Source organism: Anolis sagrei, chromosome 3 (genome assembly GCF_037176765.1).
Source record: "Anolis sagrei isolate rAnoSag1 chromosome 3, rAnoSag1.mat, whole genome shotgun sequence".
NCBI lineage: Eukaryota > Metazoa > Chordata > Lepidosauria > Squamata > Dactyloidae > Anolis > Anolis sagrei.
Genome location: NC_090023.1, coordinates 222,955,656 through 222,976,368, shown reverse-complemented (window position 1 = coordinate 222,976,368; position 20,713 = coordinate 222,955,656). Strand labels below are relative to the sequence as shown.

Here is a 20,713-nt window from a genome sequence, read left to right as displayed (position 1 = left end):
CTGACCAATGATGCCTCTTATCATAAGAAGTAGAGTTCAATAAGCCTGTAAGGGTTAAAAGGGCATATAGTTATAACCTTTCTCCATGTTCCCGATAACACCTTGAATTATTAAACAGGTAGCTGCCTCCTTTAGTTAACAAGAAGATTTGAGGATAAAGATAACATTTTAGGGCAATGTTTTCAGAACTGACAGCAGATTGAAAAAAAAAAAGAATTGAGGGATGAGGATCCTGAAATGTGAATTTGCTCTTATTTTGCTTTTACTGTGAATATGTTTTTCACATTCCTGCGAAACCTATTTGGCCAGAGGCAATGGCAAACATTAATGGGTATGTCCAGAGATTTGAAAATTACTGTCTCAGACTTCAACACCCAGAATCCTCCCACCAATATGATTCTGTCTACAGTCCCTGGAAAAATAATACCTTTTTTGAACCCGCTCTTAGATCTCTTTTAGACTGCTGACTGTTTCCCAAATGTGCCAGATTTGTCCTGTTCTAACTCAGATGGGAAAATGGGGCTAAACAAATTGAAATGAATGCTTTCTTACGTGTGGCTTTCTTGTGGAACATCTCAAGACCAGTAAGAGGCTGTAAAAATTGCCAGATTTCTAAGGATCGGCTCCATCCCTTTCAATACTGACTGTTCCAAATGGAAGACTCTTTGAAAAACATCTGGAGGATATCTAGCTAGGGCAATGTTTCTCAACTTGGGGGTTGGGACCCCTGGGGGGGTGTCACAAGGGGATGTCAGAGAGGTCGCCAAAGACCATCAGAAAACACAGTATTTTCTGTTGGTCATGGGGTTCTATGTGGGAAGTTTGGCCCAATTCTATCATTGGTGAGGTGCAGAATTCTCTTCTATTGTAAGTGAACTATAAATCCTAGCAACTACAACTCCCAAATGTCAAGGTCTATTTTCCCCAAACTCCACCAGTGTTCACATTTGGGCATATTGAGAATTTGTGCCAAGTTTGATCCAGATCCATCATTGTTTGAGTCCACAGTGCTCTCTGGATGTAGGTGAAGTACAACTCCAAAACTCAAGGTCCATGCCCAACAAACCTTTCCAGTATTTTCAGTTGGTCGTGGGAGTTCTGTGTGCCAAATTTAGTTCAATTCCATCATTGGTGGAGTTCAGAATGCTCTTCGATTGTAGGATAACAGTAAATCCCAGAAACTACAACTCCCAGATGACAAAATCAATCCCTCCCAACCCAACCAGTATTCAAATTTGCGCATATTGGGTATGTGTGCCAAATTTGGTCCAGTGAATGAAAATACATCCTGCATATCAGATATTTGCATTACAATTCATAACAGTAGCAAAATTACAGTTATGAAGTAGCAATGAAAATAATTTTATGGTTGGGGGTCACCACAACATGAGGAACTGTTTTAATGGGTTCGAAAGGTTGAGAACTACTAAGCTAGGGAGACCTGAGTTAGGGAACATTCATGTGTGCATATTTTAAACAAACATTTCTCAGTGGGTTTATTAAAATGTATATACAATTGTTATACTTTAGAGTGAAATTCCAAACCTGTGTCTCTAAAACTAGACCTTTGGGACTTATTAGGTCAGGCCTGGGAAACTGGAGAGATCTTTGCTACATTCCATCTTTCCTTCAGAGTAATTCCTGCAAGATTATTTCATTTCTGGTTGAGAACTGTCTCAACCAGCTGTAGACACCTTTTTAGAGAGACAAAAAAAAAGGAGCAAAGTCCAAGGTTGGTGTGGAATTGCTTCAGAATGGCATGAGACCCTTGAAACAGAGAAACTTTGCTCCGGAGCTTGTGGTTCCTCTCTGTTTCTCCATCTGACCTCATTTTTGCGAGGATCCTGAGTTGTTAAGGGAAGAGTTTGTCTCATGGAGATCTAAATCCTTCCAGTACCTTCTGCTCTACAGCAAAGGCTCTGGAGCTAAGCAGGTGTGCCGTGATCCAGCTCAGCTGGCTTTCCATCTCTATGTTGCCAAGCAACTGGATTGTGTGTACAGGTTGCTCTGGAGCCGGGAGCAAGCTGCCGCTGTAGAGAAACCATGGCTTGGAAATGAAATGAAGCTCCCCCAACAGATCCAAGCTTGGAAGTTTTACTTTTGGACAGCATTTTTCAGAATCCTCCTGGCAGGGGCAGGGTCAAAGTATTGTAGTCCAAATGAGTAACTGTTCTGGGCTCCATAAAAAGTGAATAGGCAAATACTTGGCAGAATGCCATATGCCCAAGTATATCTCTATGTCAGTGGCTCCCAACTGTGGGCCACGGCCCACTGGTGGACCGCGAGACCTAAAATAAGGTCCACAGCTCTAGATCTGTAACTCTTTTGGTACTAATGTTTGAGAGTGGTCCATGGTCAAATGGTCCCTGGTCAAAAAAAAGGGTTGGGGACCACTGCTGTATGTGATAGGAGTGGGACTTTGAAAATGTTGGTTAAGTTTAACTCAGTCATGAAACTCCCTTTGTGATCATGAACAGCATCTCCCTCGGCTTGACTTTTCTCACAAGGTTGCTATGAGGATAAAACAAAGAAAAGGAGAGTCATGTAAGAAGCTCATTGGAAGGAAGGCAAGATATCCACATAAATATTACACAGTTTATGAGGGCATCTCCCATCTCATGGCACCTTCAGGACATGATACTACCTAGACTATAATATGACCAAATTCTTGCAGGAAGGCTCTCCTAAGAGGATTCTCCCTAATTGTTTTGACCATAGGCCATGCTTTCTACTGAGCAGAGGAGGAACCAAAAGAGCTGGATGGAACTAGTTTTGGGAAGGCTGCTACATATTCTAAGACCCACAGAGTACTATGGTTTCACCCTTGTGAAAATTTGGATTCCATTTGGGCCGTCAGCAGGTTTTCCAGTCCTATTTCTGCTTTTCCAGCCTTTAGATTAGCTCTTCCTCTGAAAAAGTGTACTGGTCAGCAAAGCTGGAGTGAAAAATGCATATTTCAGCACACGCCTCAGTCCGGAGAATTGTATGGCTGATGCCATTTGCATTTGTGACTTGAGAAAGCAAGTGGGAAGTTGCCAGAGGAAACTGCCACCATTATTTTTCCCAAAAGCCAGCATTTACCTTGATGCACTAGCTTTTTAAGTGTAGAGAGGGTTTCTATGGTGAAGTTAGAAGCATTCAAACATAAGATCCCACAACCATCCCAAGCATAATGGTCTCATTGCATGATTGTGATGATGGTAAATATTGGATCATCCTGTTTACACAGGTAAAGTTCTGTGATAGGAGGAATAGTGATGAATTTTGAGTTGGGGAAGACATTTGCCAAAGTTGTGGTATAGCTAGCTTCTATGCATCCTTTCCTGGGTGGGAGACTTTGGGCCACCCAGATGGTTAACAATTCCCATCTCCTTCATATGCAGAGCAAATGATAAGAGACTATGAGAATGTCCATTAAAAACCTTGGAGTGGAGGCACTATTCCCCCAGGTCTGCTTTTATCCTCTTGTGTCACTTGCATCTTGTGTCACTACATTTCTCAGGGGTTCAAACAGATAAACCAGATAAACCCTGATGATAGATAGGCTTCTGGTTAATGGGCAGGGTTGCAATGGCACAAAATGCTGGGCAAGGGAACCTTTTGACTGCCTCTTAGTGCTATGTCAGTGGCACAGGTAAGCCATGCCACGGTGTTTGGTGCCTCCTGCCCCAAGGAGTGCCACATTCCTGAGTACCTGCCTGCCTCAACATGTCAGGACACATCCTGCAGCTGCTTCTAATTATAGTGAGGGTGCAGGAATGCACACTTTCTCTGGCGCACACACAAATAAGCACACAAATATATGCCTTCAAGGCACTGAGCTCTTTCTCTGAGCACAGGCTCTTCAGGCAGCATCCACAGAAAGCATTTTTCTGCTGTTTGCCAGTAATAAGTTAGCAAGGCTCCAAAGACTGCTCTTGCCAGTAATGGGTTAGATTTTCACAGGCACCAAAAGCATGCAAGGAAGGAAAAGAAATATTTTGTTTCTCCCATCTTCCCCCATTTGATGTTCTCCTGATGAGTTGGAGGCCAAATCCCATCATTCCCATACCGCTTAATGGTAATTGACAGGGGTAATTGGGGTTTTTGATCCTGCACATCTGGGATAGGAAATTGTGGGAAGACAAATGGAGACAGATGTGCACTCTGCAGGAGCTTTGACATAAGTTGACAAGTGTACTCATGATTAAAATCAAAAACTTGCATTGTGCACAAAAGCCAATTGAGAGCCTGGGCATTTTGTAGACATCTCATGGGCCTTAAGCAGACTGCTTGTGACTTCCTGAGTAGCCCCATCTCAAATCAAGGAGGGAAAGTAATCACGGAGTAGTTTTCCAACCTTAAACTCCAAATAATATTGACCTACAGTTTCCATTATTCATAGCCAACAATGTTTCAGGTGGTGGGAGTCAGAGTAGTTGAACATCTAGGGCAGTGATTCCCAACCTTTTTTGACTAGGGATCACTTGACCAAGGACTTGGTTTGGCTCTTTGGGGTGCTGATTCAGTAAATTGCATTGGATAGACCACATCAGCTCTAGTTTCTGATACAGAACATATGCCATCCAATAGTCACCAGTTGTTCGCACACAGAAATCTATATTGAAAAAGCTTCAGCACTATAAGAGGGTTTCGCGAGACCAATCGCTCTTGCTGCAACGGTGTAGTAACAGTGAGGCCACGGACCATATTTTAGTTCTTGCAGACCACTGGTGGTCCACGGACCACAGGTTGAGAACCACTGATCTAGGGAATATGGCTTTGGAAACTGCTGTTCTGACATGCAAACGCCTTATAAATGTACTACTTCTGTTCTATCCTCCACAACTCCCTGGACTTCTGGCTACTGTCGTGAATAATTTGCTGGACACAGTATGCCCAAGCAAGTCTGTTTGGCTAGATTGGGAATAATAGAAGCCTCTGAACGCTGCTCATAATGCTGCAGGGCCGGCAGCTGTAGATGGAATCTAAGCACAAAGGCATGAGGAGTGTTAAACAAGAATTTTCTGTCCATTGGCAGGTAGCCACTGTTTTGAAGAAAAGAAGTTAATTTTTAAAATAAATGTTGCTAACTCCCTCTCCCCCAGCCTCACTGCCAAAGGGCATTTCCGGACCTTGCCGCAAGTGAAGTTGCACAATCTTGGATCCACAGTGAACTTTGTAGAGCGGCCGACTCCCTCCAAGTTATGCAGGCCATTCCTGCAGTTTGAATTCCTTACATAAACGTTGCCCACAGCACAAGCTTCTCTGTGCAGGACAGCTGGTCTCTGTTATGATCTTAAGTGTCATTTCCCTTTTCCCGATTGGTAGCGCTCAGCTGCAGGGAGCGAAAGAGGGGGTTTTTTTTGTTTTGTTTGGTGTTTTTGTGAATGGATGGAGTATTCCAAATTGGTTGTGAATGGAGGGCGGTGCCTGCTTGCAGCCTCCCCCCCCCCCTTCTTCAATGAATAACTAAGCCCCATTGTGCTGCTGGCAGAAAAACAACCAGTTCAAACAACACAGAGACTGTTGGAAAGAAACATGCCCCTGACTGACAGCTGGAACACCTCCAAAGTGAGTTTCCTGCTGTTTGCTGTTCAGCAAGGGCAGGCCTCCTAAGAGGTGGGGGCTGAGTGGGAGAGGACAGAGGGCAATTTCTAGGGTGGGCTGAGGAAGGGAGATATTAACACTTGAAATGCCAAAGGAGACCCCAAAGGAAATTGCCTAGAGCAGTGGTTCTCAACCTTCCTAATGCTGTGACCCCTTAATACAGTTCTTCATGTTGTGGTGACCCCTAACCATAAAATTATTTTCATTGCTACCTCAAAAATGTGATTTTTCTACTGTTATGAATTGTAACATAAATATCTGATATGCAAAATGTATTTTTATTCACTGGACCAAATTTGGCACAAATACTCGATATGTCTAAATTGTACAGTGTAGATCAGGCATGGGCAAACTTGGGCCCTCCAGGTTTTTTGGACTTCAACTCCCACAATTCCTAACAGCCTCAGCCCCTTTCCTTTTTCATCTCAGCTGCTTAAGGGGCTGAGGCACCCAGTGTTGTCTTATCATAATTTTACCATGGGATCCTCAAACACTTAGAATCAGGCCCGTAGCCAGGATTTCGATTCGGGGGGGGGGGGGGGGGGGGCGGGGTTAGGCTGAGTGAAAGAGGGTCTAGCCTAGCAAACCTTTTGTATTGTTACCCCAATACCCCCATGCATATGGGATATATTGAGTATGGTGATCAGATCATGATATGAATAAACATAACAGTTTAAATAATGCACCAGTAAGGCCTTTTCGCAAACCACCATGAGAATTTCGGGGGGGGGGGGCTGAAGCCCCTCAAGCCCCCCCACACTGGCTACATGCCTGCTTAGAATTCATTACCTTGTAAAGCTGTGTTTCTCAACCTTCCTAATGCTGCGTCCCCTTAATACAGTTCCTCATGTTGTGGTGACCCCCAACCATAACATCATTTACGTTGTTACTTCATAACTGTAATTTTGCTACTGTTATGAATCGTAATGCAAATATCTGATATGCAGGATATGTTTTCATTCACTAGACCAAATTAGGCACAAATACCCAATACACACAAATTTGAATGCTAGTGAGGTTGGGGGGAGGGGGTAATTTTGTCATTTGGAATTTGTAGTTGCTGAGATTTATAGTTAACCTACAATTAAAGAGCATTCAGAACTCCCCCAATGATGGAATTGAACCAGACTTGGCACAGAGATCTCATATGACCAACAGAGAATACTGAAAAAGTTTGGTGGGTCTTGAGTTTTGGGAGTTGTAGTTCACCTACATCCAGAGAGCACTGTGGACTCAAACAATTATGGATCTGGACCAACTTGGCACAAATACTCAACATGCCCAAATATGAACCCTAGTAGAGTTTGGGGAAAATAGACCTTGACATTTGGGAGTTGTACTTGCTGGGGTTTACAGTTTACCTACAATCAAAGAGCATTCTGAATCCTACCAACAATAGAATTGGGCCAAACTTCCCACACAGAACCCCCATGACCAACAGAAAATACTGTGTTTTCTTATAGTCTTTGGTGACCCCTCTGACACCCCCTTGTGATGCCCCCAGGAGTCCTGACCTCTGTGTTGGGAAATGCTGGCCTGGAGAAATGCAGTTGTTGTTACTATCTTTTTCAATGCTTGGAACAAAAATGCATTTTTAGGTGAAAACCTTTCAGATCCCCTAGCCTTCTAGGTATTGCAGACCTGCTGGCTGGGGGGGGGGGGGGGGCTGTGAGAGCTGTAGCCCCCCAAAAGTTATGTTTCCAAGCTGTAGTTTTTTGAAATCATTATTTCTAAAACATATTGCAACCTGACTTCTATACCCCATCAAGTGTCCCTACTGCATCCTCTCACTAACAAAGCAAACATTTCTAAGGTTTTTTTTTTTCTCAATCCCAAAAGTACTCCTATATCTGTGATGGTGTTTACCTATACAAAATGGCATTGGAAGAGGCTCTAATCTGGCACTCAAAACTTCATTCTTGGAATGTATTGGACTGCCCCAAAGGAATTGTTGTTTTCCACTCTCTAGGAGGGTTGACTGCACATAGAGTGCTGAAACTGCTAATTGGCAGTGAAGGTTAGAAGCCGTCAGACACAAGCGGTCCTCTCCTGCTGCTGCAGCAACAACGTGCTTAGCCTTTGTGGAGATAATGCTCCTCTTACGACTAAGCCAAGCTGTTCTGTTCAGTCACTATTTAGGTACAGAACTCTGACGCACTTGCCTTTTCCTAGAATGTCTTCTTTTAGAAATTAATTAGGTTAAGCATATATTAGTTGGTTTAAAAATTATATATAGTAGAAGAACTTGAGGCAATGGCATCAGAGGCAGTAGCAACCTTTAGTTTGTGTATGTGTGTGTATGTGTAGTTCAGCATTGAATAGGGTGCATATCCATTGAACAGCCCCCTCTATTCTAAATACTGCTTGCTGTTTGCAGCTTTAATCTAAACTCCTGCTGCCAAATTAAAGCTGCAGAATGGATGAATTCATTTTGATGACTTCAGCCTGAAAACAGTTTATGGGTCCAGTGCTTTCTTGCTCCTATATCACATCCATTCTTTGTCGGACCAATTACCTTCCAGACAATCAGTTTACTGTTTTCTGGATGCCCACACAAGGATGGGAAGAGAGTCCGTCCTCATGCAGACAGTCCCTATTTCACCTCTAGCAACTCCAGGTAGAGCTGGGAAGACTCTTGTCTGTAATCCTGGAGAACTACAAGTCAATGCATAACAGTTCACTGTCCCACTTCCCTCCCATCCTTGGTATCACTATGCCACTCTGACCTCATCCAACCTCATTTGATTTCGGAAGCAAGCAAAGACAGATCAGGTTAATATTTGGATGGGAAACCACCAGGAAATACCAGTGATCTTCAGCTATGGCAAGGAAAGAATCCTGCCTGAAAACCTGGAGGGCTGCTGCTATTCAGATTCGATAGTGTTGGGCTAGTGCACCAGTGGTCTTGCTGTGTTTTATGTCTCTGTGATGAGAAAGTTAATTCTATTTTCATATCAAGAGCTTTGGGAACATGCCATGGATTGGGCAAATGATTGTATCCCACCTGGAGGCACGGTTCTCCATTTTGGGGAGCTATGGACGAGTAGTCTGACTCAGTATAGTGTAGCTTCCTATGCTTCAAAGATTTTCCTGTCAATTAAATCTGAAGGACAACATATTCCCTCGTGTGGGAAAACTAGGGTGGCACTTATTCAGAATATGCCCTCCCAGATACCACAACAAATATCTTGTTCTTGTTTTCATGCTTTCTATAGCAAGGACTTGAAGAACTTCAGGCCTCATGTGGTCCATAGGCCACACTTCTTCCATACTGACTCAAGGTTTCATGGTTGTCTATGATTGTAGTATAACTTACATGCAAAATGTAAAGATCGCTTTGCATGATAATACATTGCATATGCATTCCCAAGCAACATTGAATGTGCACCTCATGTGTGTTAATATATAAAGTTGCAGCTCAAAAAAAGATTACCCGTTTATGAAACTGAAGTGCTTTTGAAAAGAGCTGCTACAAAAATAGCTTCTGATTGTGTCCCTAAATCATGATCTACATGTTATATCCATTCATGGGAATGTATGCCTTCACGTGTTCATTATGTAGTTGAAAGTACTATATGAATTGTCTTAACCATGTAGAGCCTGGAAGAGACATAAAGGCCATGTAATCTCAACAGCTGCATCAAATTAAAATCCAGTATATCCATGCTGTCCTAACGGATAATTACATACTGCCCAAATTGGAGCATGCATGTACATTCCTACTTATGACAATGTGCTTACTAGACAAGGGATATCATAATGCATTACTAGCATAAAGTTCCCAGCTCATAGGAAAACATGCATGCCTTGCATTGAAATAAGTCTTGCTGAGTATTTTCCCTGGAGAAACATGTTCTTACAGTCAATCAAATGGATAGATGTTAGGTAAACATACAGCGGAGGTACAAAATCTTACTGAGATAATCTGCACTTTGTTAGCTTGAGTCTAAGGCCCCCACATAATACAGTTTGGATTGCATTATATGGTCAGTGTAGACTCATATAACACAGATCGAACTGCATTGAACCGGATTATATGAGTCTACACTGCCATGTAACCCAGTTCAATCTGCATTATAATGATAGTGTAGATGTGTCCTCAAGACATTTCAACCAGTGCTGAATTAAATCAAATAGCTGTTCAAGTTGCAAGAGTACCACAATGCATTTCAGAATGAAACTGGAAATACTGTAGGAAAAATCATTTGAACTCTGTTGCTCCCTTGCATTTCTGTCCAAGATCCAGAACTTTGTCAATTAGCATGGTTCCAATGTAAATCCCAAATCCCCATAAGTATATAGTCTGACATTCTGAACCTTCTTCTTTTCCTTTCACACTAGCTTGATCAAAAACATGTGTGTTCAGGCCTTGAAAATTAGATGTTGTGGCTGTTTTGCAAATGACTGCTTTGGGACATTTTCACATTTTTAGCTCTTTTTCTCCCTCCCTTCCTCCCCAATGCTGTGGCTGCAAGTGATCTTTCACTACAGCTACGGAATGGATGTTTTAGCCAAGGAAACTTAACTCAGTTTACAAAGACTTCAAAGCACTGTCACATTGTCACAGATAAAAACTTAGATGTATGCTTCTCTAAAAACCATTAACTTGTTTGAACTCAAGAAGCAAGAATAAAAGTGCTGTGTATGAGTGCCCATCTAAGTGTAGTGCTGTGACAAGAGAACGTGTGGTCCTCTAGCTATTGGTAGGCTTCAGCTCCTATCATTCCCCACCATTGCCCAGGTTGGCTGGATCTGATGGGAGTTATGGGTCAACAATATCTGGATGACCACATGAGCATGTATATCTCTACTGATTAACATCTGATTGCCTATATGTGATGGCTGCTCTCTCAAGGAGTATACATTGGTCCTGAGATATAACTGATTCATTGCATTCTTATTTTTTTCCACTTATTTGTTTTCATCCAGTGGTACTTCATGCACCTCCCCCAGCTAAAATCAAGAGGGAACTCCACAGCCCTTCGTCTGAGTTGTCCACCTGCAGCCATGAACAGGTCCTCTGTGCTAATTATGGAGAAAAGTGCCTCTACAACTATTGGTAGGTTGCATGGGATTTGAACTATACAGCTAATATGCTTTTGGGTATATGGGAAGTGGGCAAGAGAAGGAAGAAACATGAGAACTATATTGGACTCAGCCGAATAACAGAAGTACAGTAGAGTCTTACTTATCCAACCTTCACTCCTCCAACGTTCTGTATTATCCAACACAGTCTTCCTCCTGCCTGGATCCACAGCTATTTCAATTCATTGTGATGTTTTGGTGCTAAATTCGTAAATACAGTAATTACTACATAACGTTATTGTGTATTGAACTGCTTTTTCTGTCGATTTGTTGTAAAACATGATGTTTTGGTGCTTAATTTGTAAAATCATAACATAATTTGACGTTTAATAGGCTTTCCCTTAATCCCTCCTTATTATCCAACATTTTTGCTTATCCAACATTCTGCCAGCCTGTTTATATTAGATATGCGAGATGCTACTGTACTTCCATTTACTACAAATGCCATTTGCCTCTCTTGTGATAATAAAAAATAATAATGCTTAAGAATCCATTCAGTTTTAAGCTGAAGAGTGTATGGGATTGGTAGAGCAGGTTGACAAAGCAAAAGAATGAGAGCTACATAAAATGATTTGCATTGATTTTGCTTTGGTTGCATCGCAGCTTAGCAGTATTCCCTGACTCTGCAGAAAATTGATACCATTGTAATGTGAAGCAACTCAGATCTTTTCTGCCAGATAAAATGAAGTAGCCGTTTGCCAAGTTCCCAAGACAAATTACTTCCCTAGGGAGTTGTCCTTGAGGGAATCGAGCTTGGAGGACTAGTGGGTCAACCCAAGTGCATGTATGCGAGTGACAGGAAAACAAAGTGAAGGCATGGGAGCATCAAGAATAGGCTTTATAGATGAAAGAATGGGAGGGGGGGAACCAACACAGAATTGTGTTCATTTATGGAAGAGATGGGAAAAGTGTGGTGCCCCAGACATTATTGAGCTGCGACTCCTATCAGCCCAAGTGAGCATGATGATTGGTGTTGCAATCCAACAAATTCTGCATAGCGGTACATTTCCTATGCCAGCCCCTGTGTACCACTCTAAATATCTCTTATATTGAAATGGATTGACTAAGACAGAGAGTTTAAGTAGGAGCAGTAATAGTAAACACTACACTATAAATGAAATCTAGTGTGGTAAGTTGGTGGGGTGCTGGACTAGGACTCTTGGAAAGCAGAGTTCAAATCCCTATTCACTTGAGAAACCCACTTGAGAAAGTCACACTGTCCCATTTTAAGAGGGACATGGTAGCAAACCTCTTTGGAAGGAAACTTGCCAAGAGAAAGCTATGATAGCATTCTATAAATCAGAGTCTGCTTGAAGACACATAATAAGCGCATCATCAAATTCCAAAAGTGTCTTGTGTTGTGGTAACTGTAATATCCTGAAGAATTTCTCTCACTGGAATTTGGGAAGTTTCCAGTACTGTTACATAAATAACAGTCTTAACCTTTATGGCTGATTCATACAATATCCTTTTTAGTATACATAGAAAATATCCAGACATTAGATCAAGGGAAGCAGAAGGTGCATAACTCTATGTACTATTATATATAAAAAATCACTTAAGTCAGTTTTTGCATGTCATCCCAGTGACAAGTACCTATGACCTTCCCAAATGTGTACATGCTTTCTTCCATAGACTTATAGAGGGTGGAGAGTTGCTTTCGAAGCAACCTACAGAAATGACAGTGCATTGAGAGAAGTGGTGGGCTTGTTTGCCTCTCTGACCACAACAACTTCTTGTTAGCTATTAGAAAAATGGGAAGTGGAGAGTCCTCCACTTCGAACAATGTGCTTTGATTCTCTAAAAAAAAAAAAAAAAACAGGGAGGGGGGGAGAGAACAATCGGAAGTTACAATTATCTCTGAGAAAATTGTGAGAGAAGTGTTTTAAAATCAGCCCTATGACTCAGCCTGTTTGTCGCTTGCCTGAAGTACAAAGATTCCCTTGGGGCTGCAAACAACCTTAACAGTTACTTCCTGACAACCATGAAATGCAAACAAGCCCTAGCTGTCAAGAACAGCAAGTTGAAGCTGTGTAAATGGCTGTTGTGGCCCGATTTATATTGTGTTCCTCTCTGTTTCTTTGTTTGCACAGTGCCTACGACAGGAAGCCCCCTGCCGGGTTCAAGCCATTAACTCCACCTACTACCCCAGTATCCCCTGCACTCCAGAGCGGCCCCCTTCCTCCTCCCCCACCTCTTCCAGCGGCACCTGTGCAGCAGCCTCCTCCTCCTCCTCCCCATGTTCCCACCACAGCAGGCCCATTGCAGGGAGCACCCCCTCCACCTGCCCCTCATGCTCTTCAAGAACCAAGGCAGCAAACCTTTGCTGTTCCTCGACCACCTCACCAACCCATGCAGATGCCAAAGATGATGCCTGAAAACCAGTATCCAACAGAACACAGGTAAAGAGAGAAATGAGAGAAACATTTTTGGGTAGAGTGGCAAAATCCAATGTTGGCAAGGTCCAACATTACATTTCCATAGGTCTGCAGTATGGTTTACTGGCTTGAGAGTTGGACCAGAACTCCAAAAGACCATAAGCCAAGTCCTCATTCAACCACAGAAATCCATTGAGTGACTTTGGTCATGTCATACTTTGAGGCAGGCAATGACTGACCTCCTCTGTGGAAATCTTGTCAAGAAAACCCTAGAATAGGATCACAGTAAACTAGAGTCAGCTTGAAGGCACACAACAACCATAAGCTCTGGAGAAGGTTCATATTGGATTTCATTGGTATTTTAAAGATGAACAATTTCATTTCCATATTCTCAGTTTTCTTGGGGTCTTAGCCCATTTGTTCAGATGCATGGAGGGTTGTCCAACTCTCCTATCACTATACATGACAGGAGGGTTGGAATTTTAGACAATGAGATCAAAAGGGAAATTACTTTTATGTAATTTCTATGTATTTCCAGATGCGTTCAAATGCAATGAAGTTGAATTACTGGTATGGGATTTTATAAGACGGGCATGCTTGTTACTTTTGGGCTTTGCATATACCAGCAAATGGAGAGGAAAACTGAGATTAAAAAAAACACCTTTGTATTTCTGCAAAAATCCATTCACTTGGATTAGCTATATTCTTAGGCTGTTTAGGAATTGCATTTTTTTTAAGGTTGTGAAATGTATCTAATTTGGAATCAAGACAAACATTCACATCTTCAGAACTATGACTCATAACTGATCTTTTTGCTTGGTATCTCAGGAACACTGAGTGACATATAAAGGAGATGATTTATGGTTCTGCAGTTGCCACAGGGATATTGTATGTTTAATACATGGTAAAGAAAAGCATTTGTGGTCTTCTAGATATTGTTAGACTGCAACTCTCATTAACCATGGAAAGTGGTGAGGATTCTGAGTATTGCATGAAGAGCCATAGTTAATCGTGTGCTGAAGGTTTGGGTTTGGTCTGTTTGTGTCTATATGGTTTTAATGGCATTGCTAGCATTCTAAACAATACATTCGTAATATTGAAAAGTGAAGTGTTAGGTCTCCTCCAACTCATCTTCAGATACAGGAAACTTTCCTGTTCTCCTTTATGTTGTAATAGAAAATCAACATAGGAATGGATGAAGTGGAAGGCCTAGCTGGTCTATCATTCTGTTCATACAATAGCTAATGAGTAACTTGTAGGAAATCCACAAGCAGAACATAAATGCAGCAGACTGACTCTTGAGAGAAATACATTTCTAGAGCACTTCAGATTATCGATAAATAACTAGGAGCTCCCCATAGGGAGCTAGAAATAGAGCAGTTATCAGTCACCCTTTGGCTGCCCATATTTATTTTATGCCCTGTATTTATATTGATCTTGTCATTTGCATGAATATTTAGATGGATTAATTATTTTCCTTGTGTCAAATGTGTCAAAAATTCAAGGGACCAATTCTCTTTTCCAACCCCACTGAATCTTGACACAGATATTCTTGACAGTAAATCTGGATTTTCTGTGTATCCATATGCTAGAGATTATTTGGGCTCTTTCATTCTGTGACTGATGAGATAGTATAGCTTTACCATGCTGTTTGTCTGGGAAGTGGAATTTATGGCCTTGTGTGCTTAGTGCAAACCTCTCTGAAAGCTTTTCCAATTTTTCATATATTTGAGTCTCATTTCCTGACTGGTTAGTAATTCACTCTGTCTCCAGACTGTTACTTGGATCTGGAAGCCCTGAAAGGGGCAGCTGGAGCAATGGCATGTCATAGCGAGAGAAGGAGCTGGCTTCTCATGTAGATTCAGTGTTTGCTGTTTAAGAAACCATTCTGTCTTTTAAATACTTCAGATTTTCCAGCTCCAACTGAGAACTTTTGAAGTATCTCCTATTATATGCATAGATGCAGTGTTTTGCACGTGCCATCCTGAAGTTATCCAGCAGTTGACAAGAAAGTGTTTCTAAGCTGTCGAGTTAGTCTGTATATATGTATTTTCATGTAGTCCTGCTCCATAAATAAAGGCCCAAATTGAGCATCCCTTATCAGAATCCCAAAATCCAAAATACTTCTGAAATTTTCCACATGGTTGGCTAAGCATTTTTTTCTTTCTGATGCTTTTGTGTAAACAAACTTTGTTTCATGCACCAAATTATTAAAAATATTAGCTTCAGGCTATATGTGGATTCTGTCTTTAGATTTGAGTTCCACTTCCATGATATCTCATTATGTACATAATTCTGCAAATATAAGTGTTCCAAAATATGAACTCCAAAACACCTAGTTTCCAGGTATTTTGGATAAGGGATACCCAACCTGTATGTTGGCATTGCCAAGAGTTGGAAACTCCAGATGTTTGGGACTACAACTCCCATAATCTTTGCTTTCTTAGGCTTCTGGGAATTGATATCCAGCAGTGTTTGGGCTTAAGTGACTTGCAGTATTGGGTCAATACCTATATGGGAGCAGTGAAAGCAGCCAGGAGGACCAGTGCCTGAAGCTTAGTACACAAGGCTGTAGACCAGGCACCCTCAAACCATAGTCCTCCAGCTGTTTGGGCCTTAAGCTCCCAGAATTCCTGACAATTGAACAAGCTCATTAGGGCTTCTGGGAATTGGAGGCCCATACAACTGGAGAGCTGCAGTTTGAAGATGCTTGCTGTAGACTAAAATGAGAAATCTTTTGTTGAAGGCTTTCATGGTTGGAATCACTGGAGTGTTGTGTGGTTTCCAGACTGTATGGCTGTGTTCTAGCAGCATTTTTCTCCTGACGTTTCGATCATCTGAAGATGCCAGCCACAGATGCAGTCTAAATGTCAGGAGAAAATGCTGCTAGAATATAGCCATACAGCCCGGAAACCACACAACAACCCAATCTTTTTTTTATTAACACTAGTTTAGGAATGCCATAGGGACATAAATTAACATTAGTGCTTCAAAATAAGAGATACCTTGAAAGAGAAGTCTCGCCCCATCTTTCTTAACTACCCATTCAACTAAAAAAGCACCCTTCTCTATTTCAGGTATCTAAAATTGCCTTTTAGATAAACACACCACCACAAACAAGCCATGAGTTCCTAATGACCTTAAAGCTATGCTAGGGACACTCTGCAGCGTCCCATCTGGAAGTGGCTCTTCCTGCAGAGGCCATACCAGCATGGCTCTAAAATTTCATTCGGAAAGGTTAGAAGGACAAGGATCGGAAGTAGAATAATCTGGGCCTGTCAGCTGCAGAGGATCGAGTTACAGGGCCAAATGGAGCCCGAGTGCCTTTTGATGCTTGGGAAAGGCATTGATTGATAGCAATTGCCTTTCAAGGTGCTGGGATGCTGCAGAATTCAGCAGAGGGAAAGAGTGTGCTTGCCTGTCTGCCTGCCTCTCACATATCAGAAGCAAAGATCTCAGGAGTCCAAGCGTTTATTTTTCCAACCCTGTCCCCCTATTTAATTCCTCTGAGGACATATCAGACACATCTAATTTGTGGTGTGGGTAACAGGGTTTGTGGGAATTAGCTGAACTACTTTTGTTGGCAACCATCCAGACAGCTTTAATATGGACTGTTGCTTTCTGAATGGAAACAGTCGACCTGTATAGCTGTATGGTACACTCAGCTGGTTCCTATGAAGGGGGGTGGGGGTGGGATGGAGGTACACAAAGAAAATCACCCTCCTTCTCTCTGGTCCTTTCTCAATCATGTAAGTCTAAACCCAGTTGGTAATGCCAAATAAGGTAGACATATAAAAAGGATAATTGGGATTTATTTACTATTGAGCAGTTGACTAGATAGGTTTATAGCCCTTAAGAGTCAACCAGCCTTTGTGCATATCAGTATCTAACCTGGAATCAAGGGTGCTTAGCTGACTAGAGCTTGGGAAATTGGTCTTTTGAGACCTGTAGCTACCAGAATCCCCAGCCTGACTCTTTCCTGACTCTCTCAAGTTCTTACCTCAAGATACTGGAAGTCCCAAGAGCGGAGTGGCATTCGCAGTAGGTTTCTAGCCAAACCATTAGCTCCACTGCTCTCGTGCTAAGGGCACATTGTCTGTATCCTATACAGCACAACTGCTCTCCTGAAAGCACACATATTTCCTCCTGCATGGAGAGCTAAAGGATTAATCCCTAGCTTTGTAGGCAGATTAGCAGCCACTTGGTATTCACAGATTGCTGAGTGGATTCAGAATTACGTAACCACTTGTTTGCTTCAGTGGAGTGAAATGTAGCTGTAGCAGAGTAGCTGTGTTCCAGTTCAACAACAAAGGGAAAATTGCTTGTTACTCTCACCAGTGATGGTCTTGACCTGGTTGGCATGAGAGGACTGTCTCTGATGTTTCACAGAGAACCACCAGTGGCTTTTGTTTTAATACTGCTCTCTCATGGAGCCTGAATTTCAGCCTTCTCCCACCCCCTCAGTGCTGCTGCTTTATTTCAGTTCAGCTGTTGGAAAAATCCATGTTGTGTTTGAAAACATTACCGAGGGGGGAAAGCTAACATATTATCACTACAACGTTTAAAAAGTATTTTTATGTGAAGGTAAATCATTGGTTGTTACTCGTAAGTACCAAGTAATATTGCCCGTTTTAAAAGTGACACTTTTTAATGGATTCACTTTAAAATGAAAAATCCCACCAAAATAATATTTTAATAAGTAAACAGAACTCAGTATGCACAACTCCTAACATTTACCTTACACTTGTTAGAACACTGACAAGAAAAATATGCAGAAGGAAAATATTGCTTTTCCAAGACCACTTGTATAACTTTTTTTTCAAAAGCAGAAGTTGATAGAGTTAATTGCAAAGAAGTTGGTTAAGAGCTTGATGAAATTCAAGGGATCCCCTTGTTTTGTCATTTCACTGGCTGAATCTTAATGCTCAGCAAATACTGCTTGGCAAATCTAGGACAAGAGGAAAAAGAGGAAGATGCATTAGAATTTGATAAGTCTTGATCAAAGAAGCCACAGTCCTAAGTCTGTAAGATTCTGAATAATTATTGGAAGGTCTTTCATTCATAAGTTGGCTATCCTTTGGAACTGAATTTAAGAACAAAACTGTAGATTGAGCCCACTGAATTCAGTCATTGTCCCGTGCCAGTTCTCTTTTGATCACAGCTCAATTTGTTCTAGAATTCATTTTCAAAAATAAGGCATGTGTTTTGCCACAAACTGACCCTGATGTGAGCACTTTGTGAGCAGACAAGCTTGTATGTCCCTCATCTGCCATCATGGTTCCACAAGTACAACACTTAGCAACCATCCTGCTCTGACCTGTCATACAAACTGATGTTGTCACATTGCAGTAAGCTATTGATAATACAAATTGATTTCTGTTTTGACTAACTTCTGAATATCTGATTCTGGCTCTGAACCAAAATTTTGAAAGCATCCTTGTAACCAGACCTGCTTAATTTGTATAGCGGTGTGACCTCAGGAAAGTCTATTAATGGTGGTAATAACCAATGTGCCCCTTCTCTCTCTTTTTTACCAAGGTTTCAGAGACAGATGTCTGAACCTTGCCACCCTTATCCTCCACCTGGACTTTCTGGGGACAATCGCCCGGTCTACCACAGGCAGATGTCAGAGCCTATTGTCCCTGCTGCCACTCATCCTCCTCAGGGATTCAAGCAGGAATACCATGACCCACTCTATGATCATGGGGTCCCAGGCATTCCAGGCCCACCAACACATGGATTCCAGTCTCCAATGGGAATCAAGCAAGAGCCCAGGGACTATTGCATTGATTCAGGTGAGTGTTTGGACTGGATCTCTCCTTGCTGCATGTAGATAGACCTTTGTTTCGATAATGCCATCTAGCACATAAAGAAGCCTCAATACCATCAGTATTCATTCTGCATTACATTCATTACACCCTTGGGAAAGTGAAATTATTCCTACTCTATTTCTTTTGTGCACATGGTATTCCTTGTACTTCTCAACAACTATATGGACATTTTGGACTTTCGGTGGTCTTTGTGGTACAGGAATGGGAATCGTGGTCTTGCTTATGTTGTTGAACTGCAGTTCACAGTATCCTTCACTATTGGGTATGTCAGCTTGGGATGTCCTGAGTTGCAGTCCAACAACATTGCAAAGGACACTTGATTGCCACTCTTTATTTTATATCCTGCCTTTTCTGCAAGAAGTGAAGCTTACAAAAATAAAAGAAGTACAGATATAAAACACATGTATGGATTACAAATTTACAAAATATTAACACTTAAAATGGAATGAAACTATCTACTATTAAATAAAACTATCATGTGAAAATGGATTAAAAGCAGTTTTATTAAAGTGCTATAAATATGTAGCATAATACACTTTGTGAAGAGTGGGTAAATATCTTTTCCACAAAAGCATGTGTGTGATCAGGGATTAGGTAGCATTTCAGGTACTTCACTTGTCCCTCCCTTATATCATTAATTATTCTTGTAAACCACTTAGCTCTTCCTCCTCTAGTCTTTGAAAAATGTCTTTCTAAGGTTTCTCCTTCCTTCCTTCTTCCTACCTCACTGAACCATTCATTGAAAGCGGTGGCTTCTGCTGAAGGAATACAAGGAGCAGCAGCAGTCTTTTGTGGCAATGTTTAACCTATTTAGAATGCTAGATTATCTCTTTTGGGCTTAATAAATAAATAAATTTAAAAATCAAGCATTCAACAGATGTAGCAGAATCTAAGCCTTCTATAATCTCAAGCGTATTACTGGAGTGCAGCCAGGGCATGGCTTGCACACTCCTCTACAAAAGCTCTTCCTCTTTCCATGGTCTGTTCTCTGCTCAGTAGCAATGAACCTGCGGTTGATTTGGGGTCGCTTCTGAACGCTCCCTCCGGGACATTTGGTTGGGGGGACAGGGGTATCAAGGAAGGGAATGCCTGATCACTTGTTAGGTTGTGCAGCTGTTCTTGGTGGTGGGGCCACTCCATAACTGCAAATCGCCTTAGGCCTAAAAATACCATGACCTCCCAAAGGCAGAGTGGAACAGATGGGGAGAAGATCTAAAGTTGAAAGAATTTGTTCCCCTCTTCTTTCCTTGTTTCTCACGTGTCCAGGGTGTGTGTGCGTGCAAAATACAAGATTTGAATTTTAGATCCTCCCCCTGGGAGTGGTTTGAATACCCTTTTCCAGCCTAACCTTCAGGTTCATAAGGATTTCCTCCACATGCTCTCAGGAAGGCAGTGCCTCCTGGGGAGAGACAGCTGCAGCAATGAGGTGGATCGCATTACAGCTTCCAGGAACAATAATGATGTACCTGATTTTCAAGGGATCATATTATCGCCCACCTATTCAGGATATCTCCTATTTAGTTGTTGATTCATCTGGCCTCTTTACACATAATCCCAGTAAGTAATTAGTTCATGGAAGAAGGGTCGGAATTAATTACATTGGAGGCCTACTCTCTCCCTCTCCCGAACCTTTTTTTCCTCGTGATGCCAGGAAATTATTGGTGAACCTGTCGAAGCACATGCTTTTCATGCAAAAAGCCTCACATGCAGTCCCTGATGCTTCTGGTTCGAAAGATAGTGGGAAGGTCATTGGCCTGGAAATTTAGAAAGCCAGTTCTAGTCATAATACTGAGAAAGATAGACCAGGGGTCTGAGTTTATATGTGACAGC

The 20,713-nt window shown here is 41.8% G+C and overlaps 1 protein-coding gene across 1 annotated transcript in view; it reads left to right on the top strand.

Annotated features, from left to right (window-relative positions):
- ETV5 (ETS variant transcription factor 5) overlaps positions 1-20,713 on the top strand; it is a 49,735-nt gene that overhangs the window by 11,032 nt on the left and 17,990 nt on the right. The window contains exons 6-8 of the mRNA XM_060768027.2: positions 10,519-10,648; positions 12,768-13,076; positions 18,591-18,847. Coding sequence (XP_060624010.2) covers positions 10,519-10,648; positions 12,768-13,076; positions 18,591-18,847 — 696 coding nt within the window. The remainder of the gene's footprint in view (positions 1-10,518; positions 10,649-12,767; positions 13,077-18,590; positions 18,848-20,713) is intronic.